The sequence below is a fragment of the Mesocricetus auratus genome, unplaced genomic scaffold (genome assembly GCF_017639785.1).
Source record: "Mesocricetus auratus isolate SY011 unplaced genomic scaffold, BCM_Maur_2.0 Super-Scaffold_100028, whole genome shotgun sequence".
Lineage (NCBI taxonomy): Eukaryota > Metazoa > Chordata > Mammalia > Rodentia > Cricetidae > Mesocricetus > Mesocricetus auratus.
In genome coordinates this window covers 10,957,900-10,981,408 of record NW_024429209.1, presented here as the reverse complement: position 1 = coordinate 10,981,408, position 23,509 = coordinate 10,957,900, and the positions used below count along the sequence as shown (strand labels likewise).

General features: G+C 44.9%; 1 protein-coding gene and 1 pseudogene across 1 annotated transcript; both read left to right on the top strand.

The window, feature by feature from the left end:
• The first annotated feature begins 939 nt into the window (after positions 1-939).
• On the top strand, positions 940-2,593 carry LOC101833296 (annotated as a pseudogene).
• Positions 2,594-5,283: 2,690 nt separating this feature from the next.
• Positions 5,284-15,547, top strand: LOC121134534 (protein WFDC9-like). Its single transcript, XM_040733017.1, has 4 exons — positions 5,284-6,072; positions 12,515-12,644; positions 13,803-13,944; positions 14,648-15,547. The coding sequence occupies exons 2-4, from the start codon at positions 12,524-12,526 to the stop codon at positions 14,676-14,678; spliced, it is 294 nt and encodes a 97-aa protein (XP_040588951.1). The 5' UTR covers positions 5,284-6,072; positions 12,515-12,523; the 3' UTR covers positions 14,679-15,547.
• Positions 15,548-23,509: the final 7,962 nt, after the last annotated feature.

The following is a 23,509-nucleotide window of genomic DNA, read 5'->3' as shown; positions in this document are numbered from 1 at the left end:
CAAACACACACACACTCTCTCTCTTTCTCTCTCTCCTCTCTCTCTCACTCACTCTCTCTCTCTGTCAGCAACAAAGGCAACACATGTATTCGCTTAGTAAAAACAAGTGGATGTCTGGTCTTTTTTTCCTAATACCTTGGAGTTGCTTGTGGGGCGGGCGCCACAATTGGAGGTCCCACTGAGATCCAGAGAGACTTAGAAAGACTGGGAAAGATCAGCCAGAAAGACGACTCAGGAGAGGAGAGCCTTGGAAAAGAAAAGATTTAAAAACAGGTACCTCAACTTCTAACAGTAAAATTGAATGGTCAAATCTCCAGGCTTTTGCCTGAGAGATCACTTTCTAAGGAGAAGGTGTATTGAATTAATCTCCAGCCTTCGCCCGATCCACTGAGTTTGGGAAAGTAAGGGGACACTGAGAGATTGCCCTCAGTTGGTGGGTGGATTGTATTAAATTTCCAGGCCTTTGCCTGACACCAAGGTCAGGAAAGAAAGGGAAACCTGAAAGATCACCCTAGGTTGAAGGGTGGATTGGATTAAATCTCCAGTCTTTCGACTGATCCACTGAGGTCAGGAAAGTAAAGGGGAACTGAGAGATCGCCCTCAAAGGCTGGCCAACAAGTAAGGCTATGAGGGTGTATTGGAAAGGGGTTCCAAGTTAGGGGTACCAGGTTAAATCTCCAGGCCTTCGCCTGACACTAAGGTCGGGAAAGAAAGGGGAACCTGAGAGATCACCCTCAGTTGGAGGGTGGATTGAGTAAATCTTAAGGCTTTTGCCTAAGGGATCATCCTCAAAAAGAGACAAGGTACCAGAAAAACAGTTTGTAGAATTATCAATTGTTAAAGAGACAAGGTACCAACAGAACAGTTTGTAGAATTGTTAAGGAGGCAAGGTACCAGCACAACAGTTAGTAGAATTGTGGGCTCCAGTCAGCCGGCAACATGAGTGACAACGACGACGTGGTGTACGCTGGCTGGCTGAAGAAATCGCCTCCAGAGAAGAAGTCAAGGTACTATTCCTGGAAGAAATGCTGGTTTATCCTGCGGAGCAGCCAGATGGATGGCAACCCAGCTATTCTAGAACACTACAAAAATAAACACGAAAAGAAACCCCTGAGGATCATCAACCTAAACTTCTGTGAGCAGGTGGATACAGGCCTGACCTGCAACAAAAAAGAGCTTCAAGATAGTTTTCAGTTTGATATCAAGACCTGGTGGCTGAGACAGGGGCCGACGTGAATAAGTGGGCCCAGAGCATCTGCCAGATCTGCGGCTTCAAAAGGAAATCCTCAGCCCTTTCACACCCTGGCCAGCCCACTTTTGAGCCCCCTGTGTCAAGCCACATCCAGCCTGCCTTGTCCACCAGCACACCTCAGGAGTATCTCTACTTACACCAGTGCACAAGCCAAAAAACAAAAAATACGAGAACTGTCAGCTTCTCTCAGGGTACTCAACAGAAGAGTGATAGGGCCATATAAAAACTTGCCCAGGGCAGTGGACACTTTATCAACAGAGTCAGCGTACAAGACTATGGCTTCTATAGCCTTCCCAAGCCAAGCTGACACAATATAAAATTGAAGGACAGTACTTATGACCTCCCCCATAGGCTCACTTCACATAGCCACACCAAGGGCAGCCTCACAGGGTCTGAGGTAGACAATATGGAGGTTCCAACCACCCCGCTCTCAGCCTACCAGTTCCCTAGAACATTCACACTGGACACAACGGCCACTCCTGGAGTCTCAGCCATAGCTCCCCCACCCCGGCCCCCCAAGCCAAGTCAGGCAAGTCAGACAAAAACACCTCAGTGGGGCAGCCCTCAGCAAAGACCGCCAGTCAGCGAAAATAACAAATCTGTAGCTGCTACTATCCCTAGGCACAATACCCTCCCTGCAATGGACAACAAGCGACTCCACCGAGCCTCTTTCTGTGAGACTTAAAAGTACCCAACACGAGGCAGAGAGAGCACCAGCTGGTCTGCTAAATCTCCAGGGACAACTATCGTAGGTCGTTCACAGTGCCAGCTCTGACGATAACTATGTGCCCATGAGCCCAGGGCCCCATCACACAGCCCTTCCTATTCATAGAAGCCCCAACCCAGGAAGAGAGATCCAGCCACCCCCAGTCAATCCCAAACTCAAGCCTGACTGGAAAGCAGAGCCAACACCCTTTGACCTGAGAAACAACACTGTCATCGACGAGCTCCCTTTCAAGTCACCTGTCACCAAGTTTTGGTCCAGGGTCAACCACATCTTTAACTCAAGCCCCTCCCAGTACTGCCGTCTCATCTCCACCAAAACATCACCAGCACAGACTCAGGAGACAGCGAGGAGAATTATGTTCTTATGCAAAACCCAGTGTCTCATCCTCTGTCCCCAGTGGCACCAACAGCCCAGCTCTGAAGAAGAGTACTGACAATGTGGATTACTTAGTCCTAGACTTCCAGCCGGGCTCCCCAAGCCCTCACCGAAAGCCATCCATATCATTTGTCACATCAGATGAGAAGGTAGATTATGTCCAAGTGGATAAAGAGAAGACACAGGCACTAGAGATCACCATACAGGAGTGGACAAAGATGTGGCAAGAAAAAAATTAGGAAAATGGCGTCTGTTGCAGGATTTAAGAGAGGTCAATAAAACTGTGATCATCATAGGTGCCACACAACCAGGTTTGTTCATTCTGGTAGGAATTCAGAAGGACTGGTCTTTATTGGTTGTTGGTTTACATCCTAATGATTGTACAATTTACCTTTAGTGTGCCCTCCATTAGTTTTAAGGCCTCAAGAAAATTACTTTAAGGTTAGACAAATTAAAATCCTTAAATGGATATCATACAGAGGGTTCCTGATCCTGATTTTTCCTACACCCTTACTAAAGAAGGCAGAAATTGCCTTAAAAACAAAACAGCAAGCCTTAGATAAGATTGCATCTTAGAGCTTACCATTAGGGCATATAAGATAAGTTTACAAATCTTTGGCAAAGGACCTGATGTTATTGTTACCTTGTAACTCCTCTAGCCTAGCTACAACAAAATATTGGCAATTAGAAATGGAAAAATGGTAAAGGCCATGAGGGCCTTTTTCAACCTTTTGTTTTGATTCAAGGATTGGCTGGAGCTGTTCTGTCACAAGAGATTTCAAGTAAGAAAATTTCATTTCAACAAACTAATCATAACCTAGGAAAGAATGATGACTAAAAGATGTATGTATGTTCTGTAATTATGGTGTGGCCACACCGGTATGTATGAAATGTGATTGGGAATGCGTGAATGTGAACTACTTAAATTGCCTTGCATATGATTAAAAGGATACTTAGGTTACATTGGAGATAGTTAAAAAGCTACCTAAATTTCTTTGGATATAGCCAAAAGGAGCATCCAGCCAGTCAGTGTCTTAACAGGAAAGGTTGATGATTTGAGTCCTCAAAGCTAGTCAGTGGAAAAATAACAGAAGCCTACAACATGGCCCCAGAGCCAAAGAAATCTATATGAAAGATTCTACAGAGTTTAGTAGAGGATAGGATACAGAAAGTCTCCAGAATTTTTATGGTTAAAAAAAAGTTTTTTTAAGAAGAAGCAACCGAAAAACTGCTGCCCTGTTAGACCCCACCTACAAAGGAGTCGGTGTAGATACAAATTAGGCGAAAGCTTTACAAATTAGATCGCAAATTGGATTAGAAAGAGTTCTTACAAACTTCAAATAATTTTCAAAAGTTATTTGGGACATAGTATAGTTTACAATCTTTGAGTGATTTTCAAAAGTTATTGGAAAATATTCAATGGTTATGTCCTTTTTAAAGGACATCTACTAGTAATTTAGATAGTGATCCCAATTCACCTAGATAGTTAACTAAGGAGGGTAGACAAGTCCTTCTACTGTTAAAATATAGTCCAACATCAATAAGTGTTAACAAACAGTTCCAACAAAATTTCAAAAAATTAAAAAAGGGGGAGTAATGTCTCCAGTCCCCACATGGTTCATTAAATCATGCACTCCTCATTTTAAAATGTTTAAAGTGTGGATTAAAGTGTGGATACCAGTGAGCAATCTGCTACAGACAGATTCTGGCATGATGTAACTTGAGCGACTTTTGCTCAGGTCAAATGGAGACATTCATGTACTAGACAATGGAGAAGACCCAATTTTGCTGTAATTTGGGGGTCGAGGGCGTGTTTGTGTTTTCTTGCAGGAAATGAATAAAACTCGGCGGCTGTCAAAACATTTGGTGAGATGCATGGAGCAGAGAAAAATTGGACCTGAGACCGTGGGAGCCTGCCCAAGCCAGTTCAAGTGAGATCTCCTAAAACAGTGTTCTTGACCCTTGATGTCATCAAATCTACAGCCTGAGAAAGAAAGGAAACAGTTGGTTCAAGATTTCCAGTTTTTCAACAGGCCTGCTGCATCAACCTCCTGGACCCGTTTAATCCCCCCCCCCCCAAGCCAACAGAGAACTGGAAGATCAACAGTCTGCCCTTGACACACCTTGAAACAACAAAATTCATTTTGCCAGTTTTTCCCTTTGGGGAAAAAAGGATCCATTTAAAACAAATGGACACTGGTATGGACTGTAATAAGTGGCAAAAGCCCCTTTTCGGTATTTGAACAGGACACAGCCACTTGAAATATCAGCCTTGGTGGTTCCTGTTCCTGGAATTGGGCCTATGCCAGTATATTTTTCTGGGGAGATGCAACTTGCCTTAATGCAGCAAAAAAGAGACTTTGGCATCACTGCTGGGGTGATTGTAACTATCGCTGTTGCTGCTCCAGCAGCCATTGTATCTGGGACTGCCATCTCACAGTCTGTAACTACAGCCAGCACAGTGGATAAACCAGCAGGGGATGTAACAGAGGCTCTCAGCACTCAGATCTCCTTAAATAACTTAGTTCAGGTAGGAATTTTACATCCTTAAACCTGTTCGCCTACCCTGGCACACATTTGTGTTACCCCTGCCAACAAGTCCATTCTGTTTTCTAGTCCTGTCATCCTGCCCTGGCCTTGACTCTCTGACATCAACATCTAGCGGAAAGAAAACACCTCTCTTCCACCTTGGGTTTTTCCACTGTGCTATAAGCCTGTATATAAGACTGCTCCCTCCTACAAGGATCTCTCTCTCTCTCTCTCTCTCTCTCTCTCTCTCTCTCTCTCTCTCTCTCTCTCTCTGTCTCTGTCTCTCTCTCTGTCTCTGTCTCTGTCTCTCTCTCTCTCGTCAATAAAGGCAACACATGCATTCTCTTAGTACATCTGGTCTTTATTTTCCTGATACCTTGGAGTTGCTTGTGGTGTGGGCACCACAATAATCCATTAGTAAGAATGACTACTAATAAATACATGAAAAAAAAGTTGAGCATCTTTGGACATAGAGAAAATGCAAATGGATTCTTTCATACCCCAGCCAGAATGACAAACATCAAGAGAACAAATAACAAATGCTGGCAAGAATGGGGAAGAAAGGGAGGGAGCCTTTAAAGCCGTTTGGTGGGAATGGGGATTGGTCCAGCCTCTTGGAAATCAGGAGGGAGATTCCTCAAAACTAGTAAAACTGCTGTAGCACCTCATATCACCATCCTTGGGAATATCTCCCAGGAATCAGAGCCACCACACAATAAAGACACTGCATACCCATGTTACATTTGTGTGCCAATACTTATGTCTGACCTCTCTTGGATGAGAAATTTTCCCCTGGCATGAAGCCCACAGGGACACTGTCAGGATGACACTATCAATGGAGAAATGAATAGGACGGCACTTTACAAAGACATCACACGGTGCTGCAGAGAAACAGACTCACAGACCTTTCACTCCCACAGCCATCCAGGCTTCTGAGTGTGTTGCAGAAGGGACTCAGGTGGGGGTGCACGTTGTCCTAGCAGCAAGAAGAAAAGCAGCAACCAGGCCCAAGGTCCTTAAGATCTGAGATGTATCTGACCCAATTGGAGGCAGGAGCAAAGTCCCAATCACTGACGTTTATTCCTCTCAACTTGCCCTGTGTGCAGACTCTCCCCTCTCCTTGGGACTGAGAACACAGCATCACCAGCCAAAGGATTATCAGCGCCTCTCACTGAGAACATCATCAGAGGTAGGCACACAGCTCAGATGGAAAGGTATCCTGGAGCTCGGGAGCCAAGGACCACCACAGATTTCAGTAAGCTTAGCTGCTTACAGCCTTGCCTCAGGGAAAGGCTTCCCAGTGTATCAGCTCTGCTCTGGCATGAAAGTGCTTTCCAGCTGGGCATGTTTGCCCAGTGTAGCAGTTTTGCTCTGGCAGGAGGTTTCCCGGCCGAAGCTGCTACAGTTCAGCCTGCTCCCAGTACTCTGCTCTGCCAAGGGAAGGTTTCCCCAGCAGAAGTGTTACAGCCCTGCTTGCTCTGCTCTGCTCTGCCCAGGGTCGTCTCTGCTCCGCTGCAAAAGAAGGTCTTCACCTGAAACTCATCAAAGGAGTTTATTGGGAGGGAAAAATCCAGGAGAGTGGCTGCCCTCTGCCAGAATGGCAGAGGACAGCCTGGTAGTGCGAAACCACAAAGCTGAACAGACACAGGGTTTATATAGGGCTTCCAGGGTGGGGATTGGTCAGATTTCAATGCCGAGCTCACATTGGCTAGAACTCCTACCAAGGATTGGTTAGTTTTCTGCACAGGATTAGGGTCAGATTTGGCTCTGGTTTCAGGGCCAAAGTGTGTTTCTTTGGCACTGGTTTCAGGGTCAGGGTGCATTTCTTTGGTTCTGATTGCAGGACCAAAGTGTGTTTCATGGGCTCTGCTTAGGGTGTTTTTTTGGCTGAACCCTTTTCCCTACAGTTTCGTGCATGAATGTTTTGAGGGTCGACCCTTTAGTATTGGATATCAGTTGGCGTGCTCGTCCTGGGGAAGGCTACTTCTCCCATTCTCAGCATCCCTTAGCTTCTTGGAGTTCTTTGTCTAGGACTGAGGTTCTGTGAACCCCCCCCACACACATTGGCATGTCTAGTGATGTCACCCTTGTTCAGGTCTTGTTTGTCAGCCATGTTGGTAAGACTTCATGGCTGTAAGATTCCTGATATTTCTAGAAGACACACTATCACAGAAAATGACCTCTGGCTGTTACAGTCTTCCCAAAGCCTCTTCTGCTATGGTCCCTGAGCCTTAGGTTCAAGAGTTGTGCTGTAGACCTATCCGTTGTGACTGAGATCCAGAACTCTGCTTTTTGATAAGTTGTGCTTTCAGCAATGTTCTCTGTTTGTTGCAAAGAAAAGTGTCCTTGATGAGTGGTGACAACTACACTTAACTGCTGGTACAAAGACAAATATTTAGAATATAGTCATGGATTATACAGATTTAGTAAAGTGTCAGTTGTAGGTTATCCTTCAGTATCCGTGAATTCATGAGCCCTGAGTATCAGCTAGGTTTCCAGTACCAGGTATGATCTCCCTTTTGTTGAGTGGGCCTTAAGTTCAATCAGAAATCTGTTGGCTATCACCAAGGTAAGGTATGTGCCAGAGCTGTACCCATGGACATGCCAGTGTGGAGAGCTGTAGACAATTAATGGCTGCTGAGAGAGGGACAGTCAGTCCCTCTGGGAATAAGCCCCCCAATAGGTTATACACCCTCAAGTGATCATCCCTAAATACACACATGCAAACAACACCAAAATGAACCTAGCAGGTTGTATTTATATATTTATTATCTACATATGTGTACAACAATAATTAGTAATGAAAAAAGCCATGAATTTGGGAGAGAGTGAAGTGAGGGGGCACGAGATGGGTAAGAAGGAGGAAAGGGAAGGGAGATGTAAATGATGAAAATGTGACATTTAAAACTAAATTTAATGATTAAAGAATATTTTCTAAAGAAAGTAACTTGTTATTTGTATACTAACTAAATTAGATATGAAATAAAAAAGAGGGGCTGGAGAGGTGGCTCAGTAGTTAAGGGAAGTTTCTGCTCTTCCAGAGGATCCGAGTTAGGTTCCAGCACCCATGTGGGACAGTTGACAATCATGTGTCATACACAAACATGTAAACAAATAAAAAAGAGGGGCCTGGAGAGATGGCTCAGAGTTTAAGAGCACTGGCTGCTCTTCCACAGGTCCTGAGTTCAATTCCCAGCAGCCACATGGTGGCTCACAACCATCTGGTGAGATCTGGTGTCCTCATCTGGTGTTCAGGCAGACATGTGGACAGAACACTGCATATACATGATTAATAAATCTTCTAAAAATAAGAAAGAATAGAAAGGATGTCACATAATTTCAGTTTTATCCAAACAGTATATGTACATTTGTACATATAAATGATGAAAGTGTATCACCAGTATAATGGAATCAGTAGATTTTAGTTCCCTTTTGTGATTTCTTTCTTTCTTTCTTTCTTTCTTTTTTTTTTTTTTTTTTGGTTTTTCCAGACAGGATTTCTCTGTATTGCTTTGGAGCCTGTCCTGGAACTTGCTCTATAGACCAGGCTGGAGTTGAAATCATAGAGATCCACCTGCCTGTCTCCTGAGTGCTAGGATTAAAGGCGTGTGCCACCACACCCAGCTGAATTTTTTTAATATTTAAATTCTGCAATAGTCTATATGTAGATTTTGTGAATTATCTTTTAATCAAGGAAAGGAAGAACATACGATAAGCATTTTCTTTAGCAGAGGGAAAAAGTGAGGCACTTCATAGCTATGGTTTGGCCAAGGTGGAGGTCAGATGCTATCGAGTGGAGGGGGAGGCTTCTAACTAGAAGACTGAATGTTAAAAAAAAACCGTAAGTGTGTCCCCTTGGTTCACACCTTTATTTCCCAACAGCAGCCCCTGGTAAGAAAAAAAAAGTCTCCAGACACTTCCGGTCAGCATCATGAGGCCCTCTCTGCTCCCGATTGTGATGTTCCTCTGCATGCTGCTGTTGCCTGCCCGGGGAGGGAAGAAGACTTATTCTAGTAGGTAGTGAGGACACCCTGAGAGCCAGGGCCAGGCAGGTGCTCACTTTGGAACAAGCGAGTGGGTGTCATGTGAACCAGGGTCGGGGCTGTGCTCACTTCCCGACAAGGCAGTGGGTGTTGTGCTGGCATTTTGATTCAGGTGCTCCTTCCCAGACCAGCTGTTGTAGAATGTGAGAAATCCTCCGTCTGGGAAACTTCCCAAACGACAGCATTCATAATGCACATTAGGGATCATTTGCCTCTGGATCTTTGGAACAAAGTGGGGAAAACTGCAGGTTCACTCTCCACCTTATCACTATGTCTAGCTCTGGGAGCCAGAGCCGAGGTTCTGAGATCACTAGGAGCCCGGACAGTGCTTTCTAAGAGCAGGGCATGAAGTGGAGTCTCTTCTCTGCCCGTTCTCAGTCCCTGCTTCCCCTGCTGCCCTCCTCATCCAATCACCTTACCTAAGTATTGTCTCCGTTTCTGGCCGATCCCTCCCTGAGCCAGTGACGACAGCAACAGCAGAGCAAGGATGAGCATTGCAGGCCTGGACAACATGGCTCCAAGCTGAGGTGCCCAGGAGCTGAGATCTGGTCTGGATGGCAGACTTTGCCTTAGCAGGATGAGGGCTCACTGCTGCCTCTGCTGGCCAAGCCAGGGCAGAGCAACAACTGACCTACTTTCCCTCTTCTTGCCCCCTGGTCTGTTATGTGCAGTCTCAGAAGATGCCCCTTTCCAACTATCAGCACTCTCTTCTTGCTAACCTAATTTTCATTATTGTGAAATGTACAATTCAGGGCTCAGAAGATGGCTCAGTGGGTAAAGTGTCTGCATGAAAACGTTGTCCTGGAGGTGCATATCTGTAAGCCAGAACCCGGAGTGATGGTAGAGCAGTAGATCCCAGGGTCTTGCTGGGCTTCCTGGAGGGGAAAATGAGTGCTAAGTGTGGCAAGAGTCTGTGATGTCTGCTGGTAGTCTCCATATGCGCAAGTGTACACATACATGTACACATGTGCATACACTGCACACATGAAGAGATTTAGGCAATTTATTTTTGCTTTTTAATTATAGAACATTTTACAGAATGAAGAAGAAATTATAATTAACAAGACTATACATTTTATAAAAGGTGCACATAGCAAGATCTCGACTTTAGTTTTAAATACTCCACTTCCTTCATTGGCTACATGTACATCTAGCTTTTATGAAAATCCAGTTTCTTCACCTATGAAAAACATGGAGGGCATTTGTGGTAGCCTGTAGTTTGATGGAAAAATGAGAATCGACACCGAGCAGAGTGCAATGTTAAAGGATTTGGCGCAGGCCTGGATATGGTGTGATGCTCCTGTAACTCTAGCATTTAGGAGGCTGAGGCAAGAGGATTGCTATGAGTTCCAGGCAAGCCAGAGTTATACAGCAAGACCATTCTTCAATCCACCATTGCCACCACCACGGACAGGTGTCTGTGAATCCCTTCCTGTGGGCACACTCAGATGCTTCAGGAAAAAAAAAAGACTCTGCACCATGTGGTCCAGGACGTCTGGATTGGAATGGAGCTGTAGAGGAGGCACACAATGTCCCCAGCCCACCCAGAGGCACAGTCTGTGTCAACACATCTCTGTGCTTTCTGGTGGAAGAGTGCCAAAGAAAGAGTCTATGGCATGGTGGCACGTAGCTCCTGGGCTGAACTTAAAACTCTGCCCCCACAAAGGTCACCCCAACCTCCAGGCCACAGAGCGTCTGTGTTCTTGCTCTTCTGTGCTCTGTTCCAGGTCTGAATAAAAGGGCAGTCAGAGTGTTCTAACAAGCACTCTTTGAACGGTGAGCGTGAATCGTGAGGCACCAGTGTTTTTAGTGCAGGCTGCAAGAACCTGGCTACTCAAACCTTGAGGGGCTTACAGAGATGACTCAGTAGTTAAGAGAGCTGGAGGTGTGTTCCCAGCACCCACACCAGGCAGCTCAGGGGCTCTGGTGCCTTTTGTGGTAGATGCAGGCACTGGCATGAATGTGAACACCCAGGCACACTCTTCCATCCCCCCACACATATAAATAAAATTTAAAAAAAATACTAAAAAGACACAGAAGACAAAGGAATGTGTTCTTTAAACGAGAAGATGCATAACCCTGGTCCAGGATGGCTTTCAATATAAATGAACAACGTCAGAGAAGCCATGGCTTTCAGTGCATGTGCCACTGTACAAACCTGCTCTCTTTAGTGCCAGAGGAGGCACCAGGCGTCCACACCACACCCTGTCCATGTCCTCCCCCAGTTACCTCACGCCTCACCTCTCAGCCCTAAGTGGGTGATGAGCAGATTGTATACTTGCCCTGCCGTGTATTGCTGGTTTCACGGGATCAGAAGGACCCCTGATCTGCAGGAAATGGACAACCTGACACTGCTAGCTGATTGTTCTATTGCAAGGAACTTATCTGTGAGACTTCGGGAGATTGGCTAACTTATGGCAGTTCCCCCTTGGCCTGAAGCTGCCCAGTGCACACATGAATTCAGAGGCCCTCAAGGCCAAGATAGGGCTTCAGACGCTCTAGAGCTGGAGTTACAGGAGGGTATGTACCACATTGTTGCTGGGAATTGAACCCAGGTCTTCTGGAAAAGCATTATGTGCTCTTAACTTCTGAGTCAGTTCTGCTCGACTTCAGTTCTGCTACTTGACCTTTCAAGGATCTCTGACATTACACTTGCATTACTATAGAGACTTTTTGGTAGATGTGTGCCTTTAACCATTGGTCTGTGAAACCTTTTTATGATTGTAGACATGTCCTATGAACCGACTGTACCATGGCTCTAACATATTGAGTGTCTGAAATCGTTAAACATTGACACTTCACTTCCATTTAATGAATGGAAATGGTCTCGCGTAGCTGACAAAATCTGTTAAACAGTGATGACAGTTGTTGCCATTCAATCACCCAGAGTAGCATGCTTACTAGCCTGCACCAAGACACTAATTGAATAAAAAATGAGACAGCAGAGCATTATAACGTGTATCTTTAACAATGCACAGTGGCATTTTTAGAAAACACACACACAATTTGCTAAAATAAATAGGAGAGCAGAGTATAAGAATCCATGACTTTAGCTCTGCACAATGACATCTTCAGAAAACACACACAAGAGTGACTGAAAAATTCCACTGTGGCATATTTGAAAGAACAAAAGAACTTCTATTTTTGTACACACACAGACACACACATGCGCATATGTACACATGTGTTTTATTGAGCATCAACATATTACATATGTTTCCAGATAACAAGCAGGACACTTGATGTATCTAATTTCATGAAAGAGTGAGTATAAAGTAAAAGTATACACGTATACTGGTGGTCATCAGGTAGAGGAATTCCTGATATTTCTCTGTCTCTTCACTGTATTTTGTACACAATCTAAGGAGTCATTATTTTCCTTAGAGGAAGCAATGTTTTCTAAAGGGAATCAATATGTAAAGGAAGGGTGTGTCTTGTGAGATGGGAAGCATCTGAGGGAAGCTGATGGCCAGTGAGGGCGTTGGCATATATGTGGGGGCCAGAGGGACAGGAGGGGCGGGATATAGAGCAAGCCATCTGTCATTCTCCTTCTTGCCCAGCTTGCCTTCATTTCTTTTCTGCTTCCAGAGGCAGTGGATGAAGATTTGTTTCCCTGTGAACGCCAAGTCTGCCATGAGGCTCCAGATCCTCCTCCTCCCTGTGTCCCTCCACGGGATGGTGGTGTTTCTGTTTGTTCTGGGAAGCTTCAAAATACGTGGTAACAATAGCAGTATGACAATGGGGGCGCTCTGTTCACTCCTGGCTTCTCTCTCATAGCTGATGCAGGGCCCACATTTTAAAATCAGTCTTCAGAAGATCAGACACCAGCAACCCGAGTTTGGTTGCTGGCATGCACCGTGGAGAGAACTCTCAAAAGTTGTCCTCTGACCTCCACATGTGTGTGCCATGGCACGCGCATGACTACACACACACACACACACACACACACACACACACACACACACTACAAAACTTTGAAAATCAGAGCTTTCGTTAAGCAGAGACATCCCAACTAGATTACATTGGATGCTTCCTCTCTAGTGTTCCTTCAAATCCCCTTTGCATCTCTGAAAGCAATACCAGGTTTGTGGGAAAAGAGCAAAGCCTTTTCTACAGACCACAGAGCGCGGGGAAACACAGTTTTCCATCAGACCAGCTCAGTTAGAGTAACACCAGGTTTCTCTTTGAGCTTGTATTTCCAACAGCTCTGTACTCTGGCTAGGTGAGACATTAATGAGAAACGCAATGGTGATATTAGTCACATCCATTTCATTTGACAGCAGTTAGGGCCTGAAAAAATGGAGAAAACAAATGAGTGTCCCTTAGAAAATCTCATATGTATATATATATATATATATATGCATATACTCATTAGGAAGTGAGAGTAACAGGATTGGCAGTTTCAGTACATGGAGAGTATAGATTTTGGGGGAGAGAGTGGCTTCAGTAGCTCTTGATGGTGAGCAAACAGAAAAGTGGAAAATGAAGTTCCTACTGTCTTTGACTCAGTTTTCCCATTCTGTACCTGATGTGCAGAGAATTCAGACCTTGATGAGGTTGCAGGCTCTGAAGTCTAGGTTCTTATCAGTATACACTTGGTGAGGCTGTGTATGTTGGGAATGCACCCCTGGTCTGATCTTTAGGACCCAGAACCCCACAGTGCTCTGGTGACACCTGGGAGGAAGGAATGGTTATCATACAAGGATGCTTTCTTGTGTAGACTGGTTAGAACTGGAGCCTCTGCTGTCCTGGATACTTCCTGGCACACAGAGTATTCAAGTTCCAGAAGGGTTTCCTTCGTCTGGAGGTCTGAAAGGGTTTCTGCTGCACATTATGAGTGAGTAGACCCTGCCAACCTCCAGCATCTCCATTCCAGATGGGATGGACGAAATCGACCAGTGCTGGGTACATCCTCCAAAACGGTTTTGTGGGAAAAGGTGCACAAGGGTGTACGAATGCGTGACACCAAACCACACGTGCTGCTGGACATACTGCGGGAACATCTGCTTGGACAACGGGTGAGCGCCTGGGGGTGAGAAGGTGAGGGTGTGGGCATGTCAGCTCTGCTCCTCACACACCATTCAACTGCTATTTAGAGGTTGCAGGAAATGGCAGTCATCTGATTCCAGTCGCAGAAACACTCAGATAAAGCATGAACCTCCTGTCTCAAATCCAGGTTACGTTCACAGAGATAAGACACTGACACGGGGTCAGTTCTGTTTCTCTTCCACACTCTCCTTCAGTTTCTTAGCTTCTCGTACAACATCACCCAATATGTCCCTCCTTTGTCCAAAAGACCCAATTACTGCTCCTCTTTCATCAGCCAGACCCTAGAAGAACTTGTCCTCACCTGTCTTCTCAATCAGCAAACTATTGGGGAAATAAAATTTATTTATTTAGTGTATGCAGACTCACATGTGACACAGTGTGTGTGTGTGTGTGTGTGTGCTGCATGCATGCATGCATGTGTAGAGGTCAGAGGACAACTTGTGAGAAGCAGTTCTCTTCTACAGTCTTGGTCCTTGGGATTGAACTTGGGTCAGGCTTGGTGACATGTACTCTTATCTGCTGAGCTGTCTTGGTGGCTTAGAAAGTTGATTTCTGAGGGCAACCCCTAATGTAACAGAGAATTTCTGTCATTTTCAGGAGCTTGGGTGTTGTTTGGATATGGATTTATTCCCAGGGATACTGATGTCTAATGATCTACTTTGTCTCTTCCAGAGAACCCTTTAAAACACTGATGAAACTCTAGTTTCTATGTGGCCCATCGCTGGTGTGGATTGGGGCATGGCTGTGTCTGAGAGGAACGCTGCCTGATCTCCTATTGGGTCACTCAGTTCATCTGGGACCCTTCTGCTCCCTTCTTGATGCCTTCCCTCAGAGAAAGTCCAAGATTTTGTCAAATAAACGGATGCATCAGCACGAGGCTCTGTGGGAAAGCCTTAACAGTTGCTGCTGTACCACCGCTGACACAGACACAATTCTGACTTCCCTGTGTATTAACCAAATACAAAATACAAACAGGTTTATACAAATTCCATGGAGTTGTCAAGCATGGTGGTGTACACTTGTAGTCCCAGCACTTGGAGTCTTTGGCAGGAAGATTGTGCATTCAAGGTCACAATTGTTAATAACAACAAATTCATATAACTAACAAATTAAGTCAACTAACATTCATAATACATTTTTCCAGTGTAGTCAGTGGACAGTCATGTATGCTATCCTTTAAAGATCTCCCATCTGTAGCTGTCACCTCCCAGGACCTCACCTGATGGTTCTCTGCCTGCAGATAGGAGAAGTAACATCGTAGGGGGATTCATAAGAAGCTTTTTTTGTTGTTGTTTTTTTGTTTTGCGAGACAGGGTTTCTCTGTGTTGTTTTGGAGGCTATCCGTCCAGCCCTGCCTCGAACTCACAGAAATCTGCCTGCCTCTGCTTCCCGAGTGCTGGGATTAAAGGCGTGTGCCACCACCGCCCGGCCATAAGAAGTTTTTATATGGCACAAATTCTATTTGGTCATAATAATAAAAACCTAGAAACAGATACTGTGGTGAAAGCTGAAGATAGAGAAGCAGAGCAGCCAGTCACTAGAAAGTTCTCACCTCTACCCATGGTCAGACAGAAGGGCAGATCCTGTCCTCAGACCACTCCTGGTTGTACTGTTCCTCAGACTGCATGGAGCTGCTGTCTCCTCCTGCCTTATATTCCTCTCTAGTGCTGGGAATAAAGGCGTGGGATCCCAAGTGCTGAGACCACCTTTGTGTATCTCTGTTTTTCTTTTAGACTGGATCAATGAACGAATGGATAAATAAATAAACAAATGGTTTTAAGGAGAAGGAGGCTGGAGAGGTGGCTCTGCAGTTAAGAGCACTGGTTGCTCTTTCAGAGGAACCACGTTGTTTCCAGCACCCATGTCAGGCAGCTCATAACTGCTTGTAACTCTGGATCCAGGGGACCCAACGTCTTTGAGTGGACATCTGCACTTGTGTGCAGTTGCTATAGTATGTGCAATCGTGTGTATGTCTGTGCATGTGCTCGCGCGCACGCGCGTGCATGTGAGTGTGTGTGTGTGTAGACCAGAAGCTGACATCTGGTGTATTTTCTTGATCGCTCCCCACCTTTATTTTCTGAGACAGACCCTCAGTGAACCCAAAGTGCATTGATGCAGCTGGACTGGAGTGAGTTTCAGGAATCTGGCTGTCTCCACTTCCCATTTTATGTCATGCCTGGTTTTTCTCCCTTGAGTTCTGGGGATCTGGTCTCAGGGATTCAAGTTTCTACAGCAGGCACTTGACAGGCAGAGTCATCTTTCCAGCCTGAAACGGGAGCAACATGGCCTGCGAGATGACATTTGGTTAACTCTTGGAAGCAGTTAGGGTTTTCACAAAAGGAGTGCTGCTGATATCCAGTGAGTGGAAGCCAGTGATGCCTCGGAACTTTCTGCATTGCAAGCGTCAACTTCACAGCAATGTTGTCTGGCCGAAGAACTCATTGTGCTGGAGGTTGAGAAACCCTGATCTGTATACCCAAACCAAATAAACCAGTTTAAAATGAAAAGCCAAGTGTGGCGGGATGTGCCTACCATATCAGCTTTGCTGGTAAACTCAAGGCCAGCCGGGGTACTTATCGACAGCCTGTCTCAAAAGAAAGTAAAAATGGCTAAAGATGTATCTTAGTGAAGACTCTCCTAACATTGGAGAGAGGCCCTGGGTCTAATCCTCAATAATATAAATAAATAAAAAGAAGTAAAGGAGTAAAAAAATGTAGGAAATATTAAGCACACAAACCTTTAGAGAGATAATAACTTTCTATATTATTTAATAACCTATTTAGATGACATGGTGGATGTCATATTAGCATTTTACATGTTGGAGACCCCCCAATCCTCATAGCATGACACCAAAGAATTTTGGTTGTTCCTACTTTCCCCCCTAGTTTGAAACACTACCAAACTTTTGGAAAAGTTGTAAACATAATACAGAGAACTTTTTTGGGGGGAAGCATTGACAGTTTCCAGAATAATACCCCATGATCTCAAGTCATTAGTGGTTTCCCCGCCACCCCCCCACACATTAGAACATACTTTTTTGATATGGCCACAATTCGCCTGTCAGCAAATTGCAATCCTGGGCCCTACCCAGTTTTGCCAGTTTCACAATGATGGCTTACATAGAGAATTATGCATGGCACATAGTTGTCATGCCTCCTTATTCTGGGTTTGTCTGATTTATTCCCCTTATGATTAGGTTTGAGTTTCAATGTAGATGGGACCATTGAAGAAGTGACCCCATTGCATCCTGGTAGTTGTCCCTTGGTTTCAACTTGTCCCTTTACCAATCATCTCATTGCCCGTTTACCATTAGTCTTTATTCTTTTCTGTTGTTGTAGCTCACTATCCCAGACGAAGTGATTCATTCGTAAGGCATAGAGGTTTCTTTGGCTCATGGTTCTGGAGGCGATGACTTCCAAAAGCATTGTGCTGGCTTCTTCTTCTTCTTCTTCTTCTTCTTCTTCTTCTTCTTCTTCTTCTTCTTCTTCTTCTTCTTCTTCTTCTTCTTCTTCTTCTTCTTCCTCCTCCCCTCCTTCTTCTTCCTCCTCCTCCTCCTCCTTCTCTTCTTCTTCTTCCTCCTCCTTCTTCTCTTCTTCCTCCTCCTCCTCATTTTCCTCTTCCTCCTCCCCCTCCCCTTTCTCCTCCTCCTCATTCTTTTTAACATTTTTTATTTAAATTAGAAATGATCTTATTCTGCATATCAATCCCAGTTCCCTCTCCCTCCCATGCCCACTGCAGACCCCCCCCACCCGCCCATCCCATCTCCCATCCACTCCCCAGGGAGGCTGAGGCCTCCCATGAGAGATCATCCAAATCTGTCTAGTCATTTGGGACAGGTCCTAGGCCCTCCCCTGTGTATCTAGACTAAGAGAGTATCCCTCCATGGGAAATGGGCTCCCAAAGTCCATTCGTGTCCTAGGGCTGCATCCTGGTTCAACTGCTCAAGGCTCCATAGATTTCCCAGTGCTCCTATCTGATACCCACCTTAAGGGGCCTGGTTTAGTCCTAAGTTGGTCCCCCAGCTATCAGACTGGGGTCCATGAGTTCCCACTTTCTCAGATCAGCTGTTTCTGTGGGTTTTCCCAGTGTGGTCTCGACGCCTTTGTTCATCACTCCTCCCTCTCTGCAACTGGATTCAGGAGTTTGGCTCAGTGCTTGACTGTTGTTCTCTGCTTCTGCTTCCATCAGGTACTGGATGAAGGCTCTAGGATGGCATTTAAGGTAGTCATCATTCTCATTATAGGGAAGGGCATTTAAGGTAGCCTCTCCACTATTGCTTAGGCTCCTAGTTGGGGTCATCCTTGTGGATCTCTGTATAATTCCATAGTGCCAGATTTCTCTTTAAACCTACAGTGGCTCCTCTATTGATGTGTCTCTTTTCTTGTTCTCCTCTATTCCTCTTCCCACTATGTCTTCCTGATCCCTCATGTTCTCCTCCCCTCTCCTCTTCTCCCTCCTCTTTCTTCTACCTCCGTTCCCCTCCACCCATGATCCCAATGTGTTCAGAGTGTCTTGTCTTTTCCACTTCACTGGAGGATTGTGTATGTCTCTCTTAGGGTCCTCCTTGTTTCCTTGCTTCTCTGGAGGTGTGGATTGTAGGCTGGTAATCCTTTGCTCTATGTCTAATATCCATGTATGAGAGAGTACATGCCATGTTTGTCTTTCTGTGACTGGGTTACCTCACTTAGGATGGTTTCTTCTACTTCCATCCGTTGCCTGAAATTTTCAATATTCCATTTTTTTCGGCTGAGTAGTAATTCATTGTGCAAATGTAACACATTTTCTGTATCCATTCTTCAGTTGAGGGGCACCTAGGTTGCTTCCAGGTTCTGGCTATTACAAATAACGCTGCTATGAATGTTGTATGAATGTGCATATTTTGGGTATATGCCTAAGAGTGGAATTGCTGGATCCTGAGGTAGACTGGTTCCCATACTGTTTTGCAAAGTGGCTGTACAAGTTTGCACTCCCACCAGCAGTAGAGGAGTGTTCAGCTTTCTCCACATCTTCTCCAGCATAAACTGTCATTAGCCATTCAAATTGATGTAAGATGGTATCTCAGCGTTGTTTTGATTTGCATTTCCCTGATGGCTAAGGATGTTGAGCAATTTCTTAAGTGTCTTTCAGCCATTTTAGATCCTCCATTGAGAATTCTGTTTAGTTCTGTACCCCACTTTTTAATTGAATTATTTGGTGTTTTGGAGACTTGCTTCTTGAGTTCTTTGTATATTTTGGAGATCAGCCCTCTGTCTGATGTGGGGTTGGTGAAGATCTTTTCCCATTCTGTGAGTTGCCTTTTTGTCTTGCTGACTGTGTCTTTTGCCATAAAGAAGCTTCTCAGTTTCAGGAGGTCCCATTAATTAATTGTTGATCTCAGTGTCTGTGCTACTGGTGTTATGTTCAGGAAGTGGTCTCCTATGCCAATTTGTTTAAGGGTCCCTCCCAATTTCTCTTCTAAGAGGTTTAGTGTGGCTGGATTTATATTGAGGTTTGATCCATTTGAACTTACGTTTCACGCGTGGCGATAGACATGGATCTACCTGCAGTCCTCTACATGTCTGCATCCAATTATGTGCTGGCAACTTCTTGGCAGGTTTCTTGGTGTGTTAAATCATCAGAGGCTGGGAAAGGCCCACGTAAAATCGTGCTTTCTGAACATGTTGGCCTTTGTGGTCAGCACTCTATCATGCAGAGTGAAGGAATTCACAAGCCCCCATCCCTAACAGAGGAGCCACGGGTGGTTTCTTAAGGGTCAATAGTGCTCCAGGGGATGGTCCCACACCCAGGTGATATGAGCAGCTCAAATGGGCTTGAATGATCATGGGAAAAGAAGAAGAGGACGTGTCGTGTGTGTGTGTGTGTGTGTGTGTGTGTGTGTGTAGGGAGGTAGGGTGGATCTGGGAGTAGCTAGTGGAGGAATTGGGGGTAAATATGATCAAAATAATTTTTATGAAATTCTAGAAGAAGTAATGAAGGTATTTTTTTCAAGCACATGGATGGGCATCACTTGGTGAGATGTAACAGGCAAGGTAGTTCAGGCCTGGTTTTCTTTCCTTAGAGAACTGTGGACTCCATCACAGGTGCCACGTTATCCTTTCCCCTGAGCTTGTCTATACCCTTTCTACAGCAAACTCACTTTCTACTCATTTGAGGGTTTGCATGAATACAGACTCAGGACTTGACTTTATTCCCAGTCCTGGGGACTAAACCTGACTCCTGGTGCCTACATGGGCATGTCCACTGGGTAAAAATTAAGTTAGGGTCTGTGTGTATGTGTGTGTGTGTGTGTGTGTGTGTGTGTGTGTGTGTGTGTGTGTGTGTCTGTGTGTGTGTTTTACGCAACAAAAAATAGGAGGCATTTGCCAAAAGAATCTTATTGCAGAAAATAAATCTCTGATTAAATGACAAATATTGGAAACAGTAGGTGTAATATGATGATAGTTTAGTAAAAATTCATTAGATATAGGTGAAGGAGCTCTGCATTTTGATAGAGTAGAAACCCTGTACCTCTGGCCTCTAAATATTGCCAGCACTTGTCCCTAGGTAACAATAACTAAGCCTCTAATTTCCCTTGTGCTTTCTTGCTTTTAAAATTCTGAAACACGAACACGTAAAGGTGTGACAGACTCCTCTCTGCGATGAGAGGGAGCTGGGAGGAGGACACCTGTGAGTAGCTGACCTGGGGCCAGGTTGTGGCATGGACTGAAAGGGAGTTGATGCAGAACCAGGAAGGGTGCTGAGAGGCCAGGCATGAGTGCTCCCACCTGCCCTCCCCAAGCAGGTCCTGTGGAACCACCCGGTCTGCTGCCAGCTTCCCATCCTAATGCTCACAGTTGGCCTCATGAACTGGCCGGCTCTCCAGTCGCTGTTACTCCTCGGCACATTGGGCCTGCCGGTGTTGGCAAAATGGAAAGACAGATTTTCTTCTGAAATCCAAATTTCCGACTACAGTAGGTATTTGGGATGCGCTTCAAAACAGAGAGTGGACAGGGAATGAATCCTCCTAATCCTTGCCTAATCCTACTGAAGGGAGGAATCAGGGGTGGGCAGGTGCACCCCAGAACATCTCTCCTTTTGAAGGCCAGGATAGTGGAAGGAAACCAAATGTTTAGGTCTCAACCCTGAGGGTCTCCTGATGTTTCAAGTAAGATGCTGCTTCTATGTGTGCTGGGGGGACTACCGAAGCCACACTGAGTAGGACACTGATCTGTGGACAGTTCCAGAAGGTCCATAGCCTGCCTGGAAGGCATCTAGCTCAGGCTACCAGGAGTTAATGTTCTCAGCTCTGAGATACAGAAATGAATCACAAATTGGGAAAGGACTTCTAATGATTTCTTACTACATGCCCCCATCCTTTAAGGGTAATTGAATGTTTTACAGTATTGGGCACAGTGATCAAGACTATTATGTGTGCTTGATAGAAGCCATGTAGTAATATTTTTAAAAAGAAGAATAAAAAAAGACATTCTGCAGTGTTGAAGGGCAGGCAATGATGTGTAAATTCTGGAAAGGGAAACATTTCAAGAGAAAGCTGAATTTTTTGGAGGGCTTTTACAGCAATAAATGGAGAAGTGGAGGGGGGAGTGTAGAATCTTTCCTTTTGTTCTTTTAAGATTTATTTTTACTTAATGTGTGTGGATGTTTTGCCTGTAAGAATGTCTGGGTACCACATCTATGCAGTGCCCACAGGTTGGAAGAGAGCTCTGGATTCCCTGGAACTAGAATCATAGACAGTTGAGCAATCACATGGGTGCTGGGAATCTATCGCTAGTTGTCTGGAAGAGCAGCAGTAAGTGCTCTTAATGCCCGAGCCTTCTCTCTGGACCCTGATTCTTGTTTTTTATTTAAAATTTAGCATAAACTGGGCAGTGGTGGCACATCTCTTTAATCCTAGCACACAGGAGGCAGAGGCAGGGGTATCTCTGTGAGTTTGAGTCCAGCCTGGTCTATAAAGAGAGTTCCAGGACAGTTGGGGCTACACAGAGAAACCCTGTCTCAAAACAAAATAAGAATTAACATTTATTATTTGTACAGAATATAGGTTTTGACATGACATTTTCACACAAGTAGGAGAGATACTTCAATCACATTACCTCCCTCCTCCTTCCCAAGCTTCTCTCCTCCCTCCCACTGGGTATCTTTCCCTCTACAGGGCACTCCTACTTCCATGTCTCTAAAACAACAATATTCTGCATATGAGAGAAAACGGATGCCACAGGTCTTTCTGAGTCTGACTTATGTTGTTTAATGAGACGTCCACCATCAACAATTTTTCCTTAAATGATGTAATTTAATTCTTTTCTGTGGATGAATAATATCCCATCTTTTATATACATACAGTTTACTTGTTTACTTTTCAATTATTTATTCACTGATGGGCAATTGAGGCTAATTCTATACATTGGCATGTGGATGCTGCTGCCATGAACATGGGTATGCATGCCTTTATTGGGTGGTGGCTCTGATTCCTGGGAGATATTCCCAAGGATGGTGATATGGGGTGCTACAGCAGTTTTACTAGTTTTGAGGAATCTCCCTCCTGATTTCCAAGAGGCTGGACCAATCCACATTCCCACCAAATGGCTTTAAAGCCTCCCTCCCTTTCTTCCCATTCTTGCCAGCATTTGTTATTTGTTCTCTTGATGTTTGTCATTCTGGCTGGGGTGTGAAGGAATCCATTTGCATTTTCTCTATGTCCAAAGATGCTCAACTTTTTTTTCCATGTATTTATTAGTAGTCATTCTTACTTCTGTTCAATGGATTATTCATCTTTGGAATGTTTATTGTAATAACATAATGCTTTGAAATTCCTAGAGCAGTGGTTCTCAACCTGTAGGTCATTATCCCTTTGAGGGCTCAACAACCTTTTCACAGGGGTTTCATATCAGGTATTTATAACTCATAGCAGTAGCACAATTACAATTATGAGGTAGTAATGAAAGTAATTTTATGGTTGAGTGTCAGCACAGCATGAGGATCTATATTAAAGGGAAGGTTGAGAACCTTTGACCTAGAGGAAACCTTGGGAAAGACACTTTAGGCTGCAGGCATAGACAACAACTTTCTGGAGACTCCAGTAGTTCAGGACATAAAGGAAAGAATCAACAGACGGCCTTGAATTTGGAAGCTCTGGCACAGCCAAGGGAACAAGGGTAGAACAAAGGAACAACTCAAAGGTTGGGAGGGAGTCCCTCCAGGCTGCTCCTCTGACAAGAGATTAGTGTACAGACCGTACCAGTACAAGAAGGACCAAAAGCTCAAACACCAGAAGGCACATGCTTTCCTGCCCCGGGGCCCAATTCCTTCCACCCCGCCAAATCAAGTACTAGATTTGTTAGGACTCTTTGTTCTGACAAATAGACTTGTGTTTGTGAGTTTAAATTCCACGCAGACAGTGGGGACAACCTTATGGTGGCTTCCAGGAGTAAGGGAAATGTTGCAGGGTCTGTTGGGTGGGAAGAGGAAGAGGAAGGGGCGGTGAGGGGGTCTCTGATTGTTGGGGCACTGGCAATAGTGAGAAATGCTCTTGGTTGG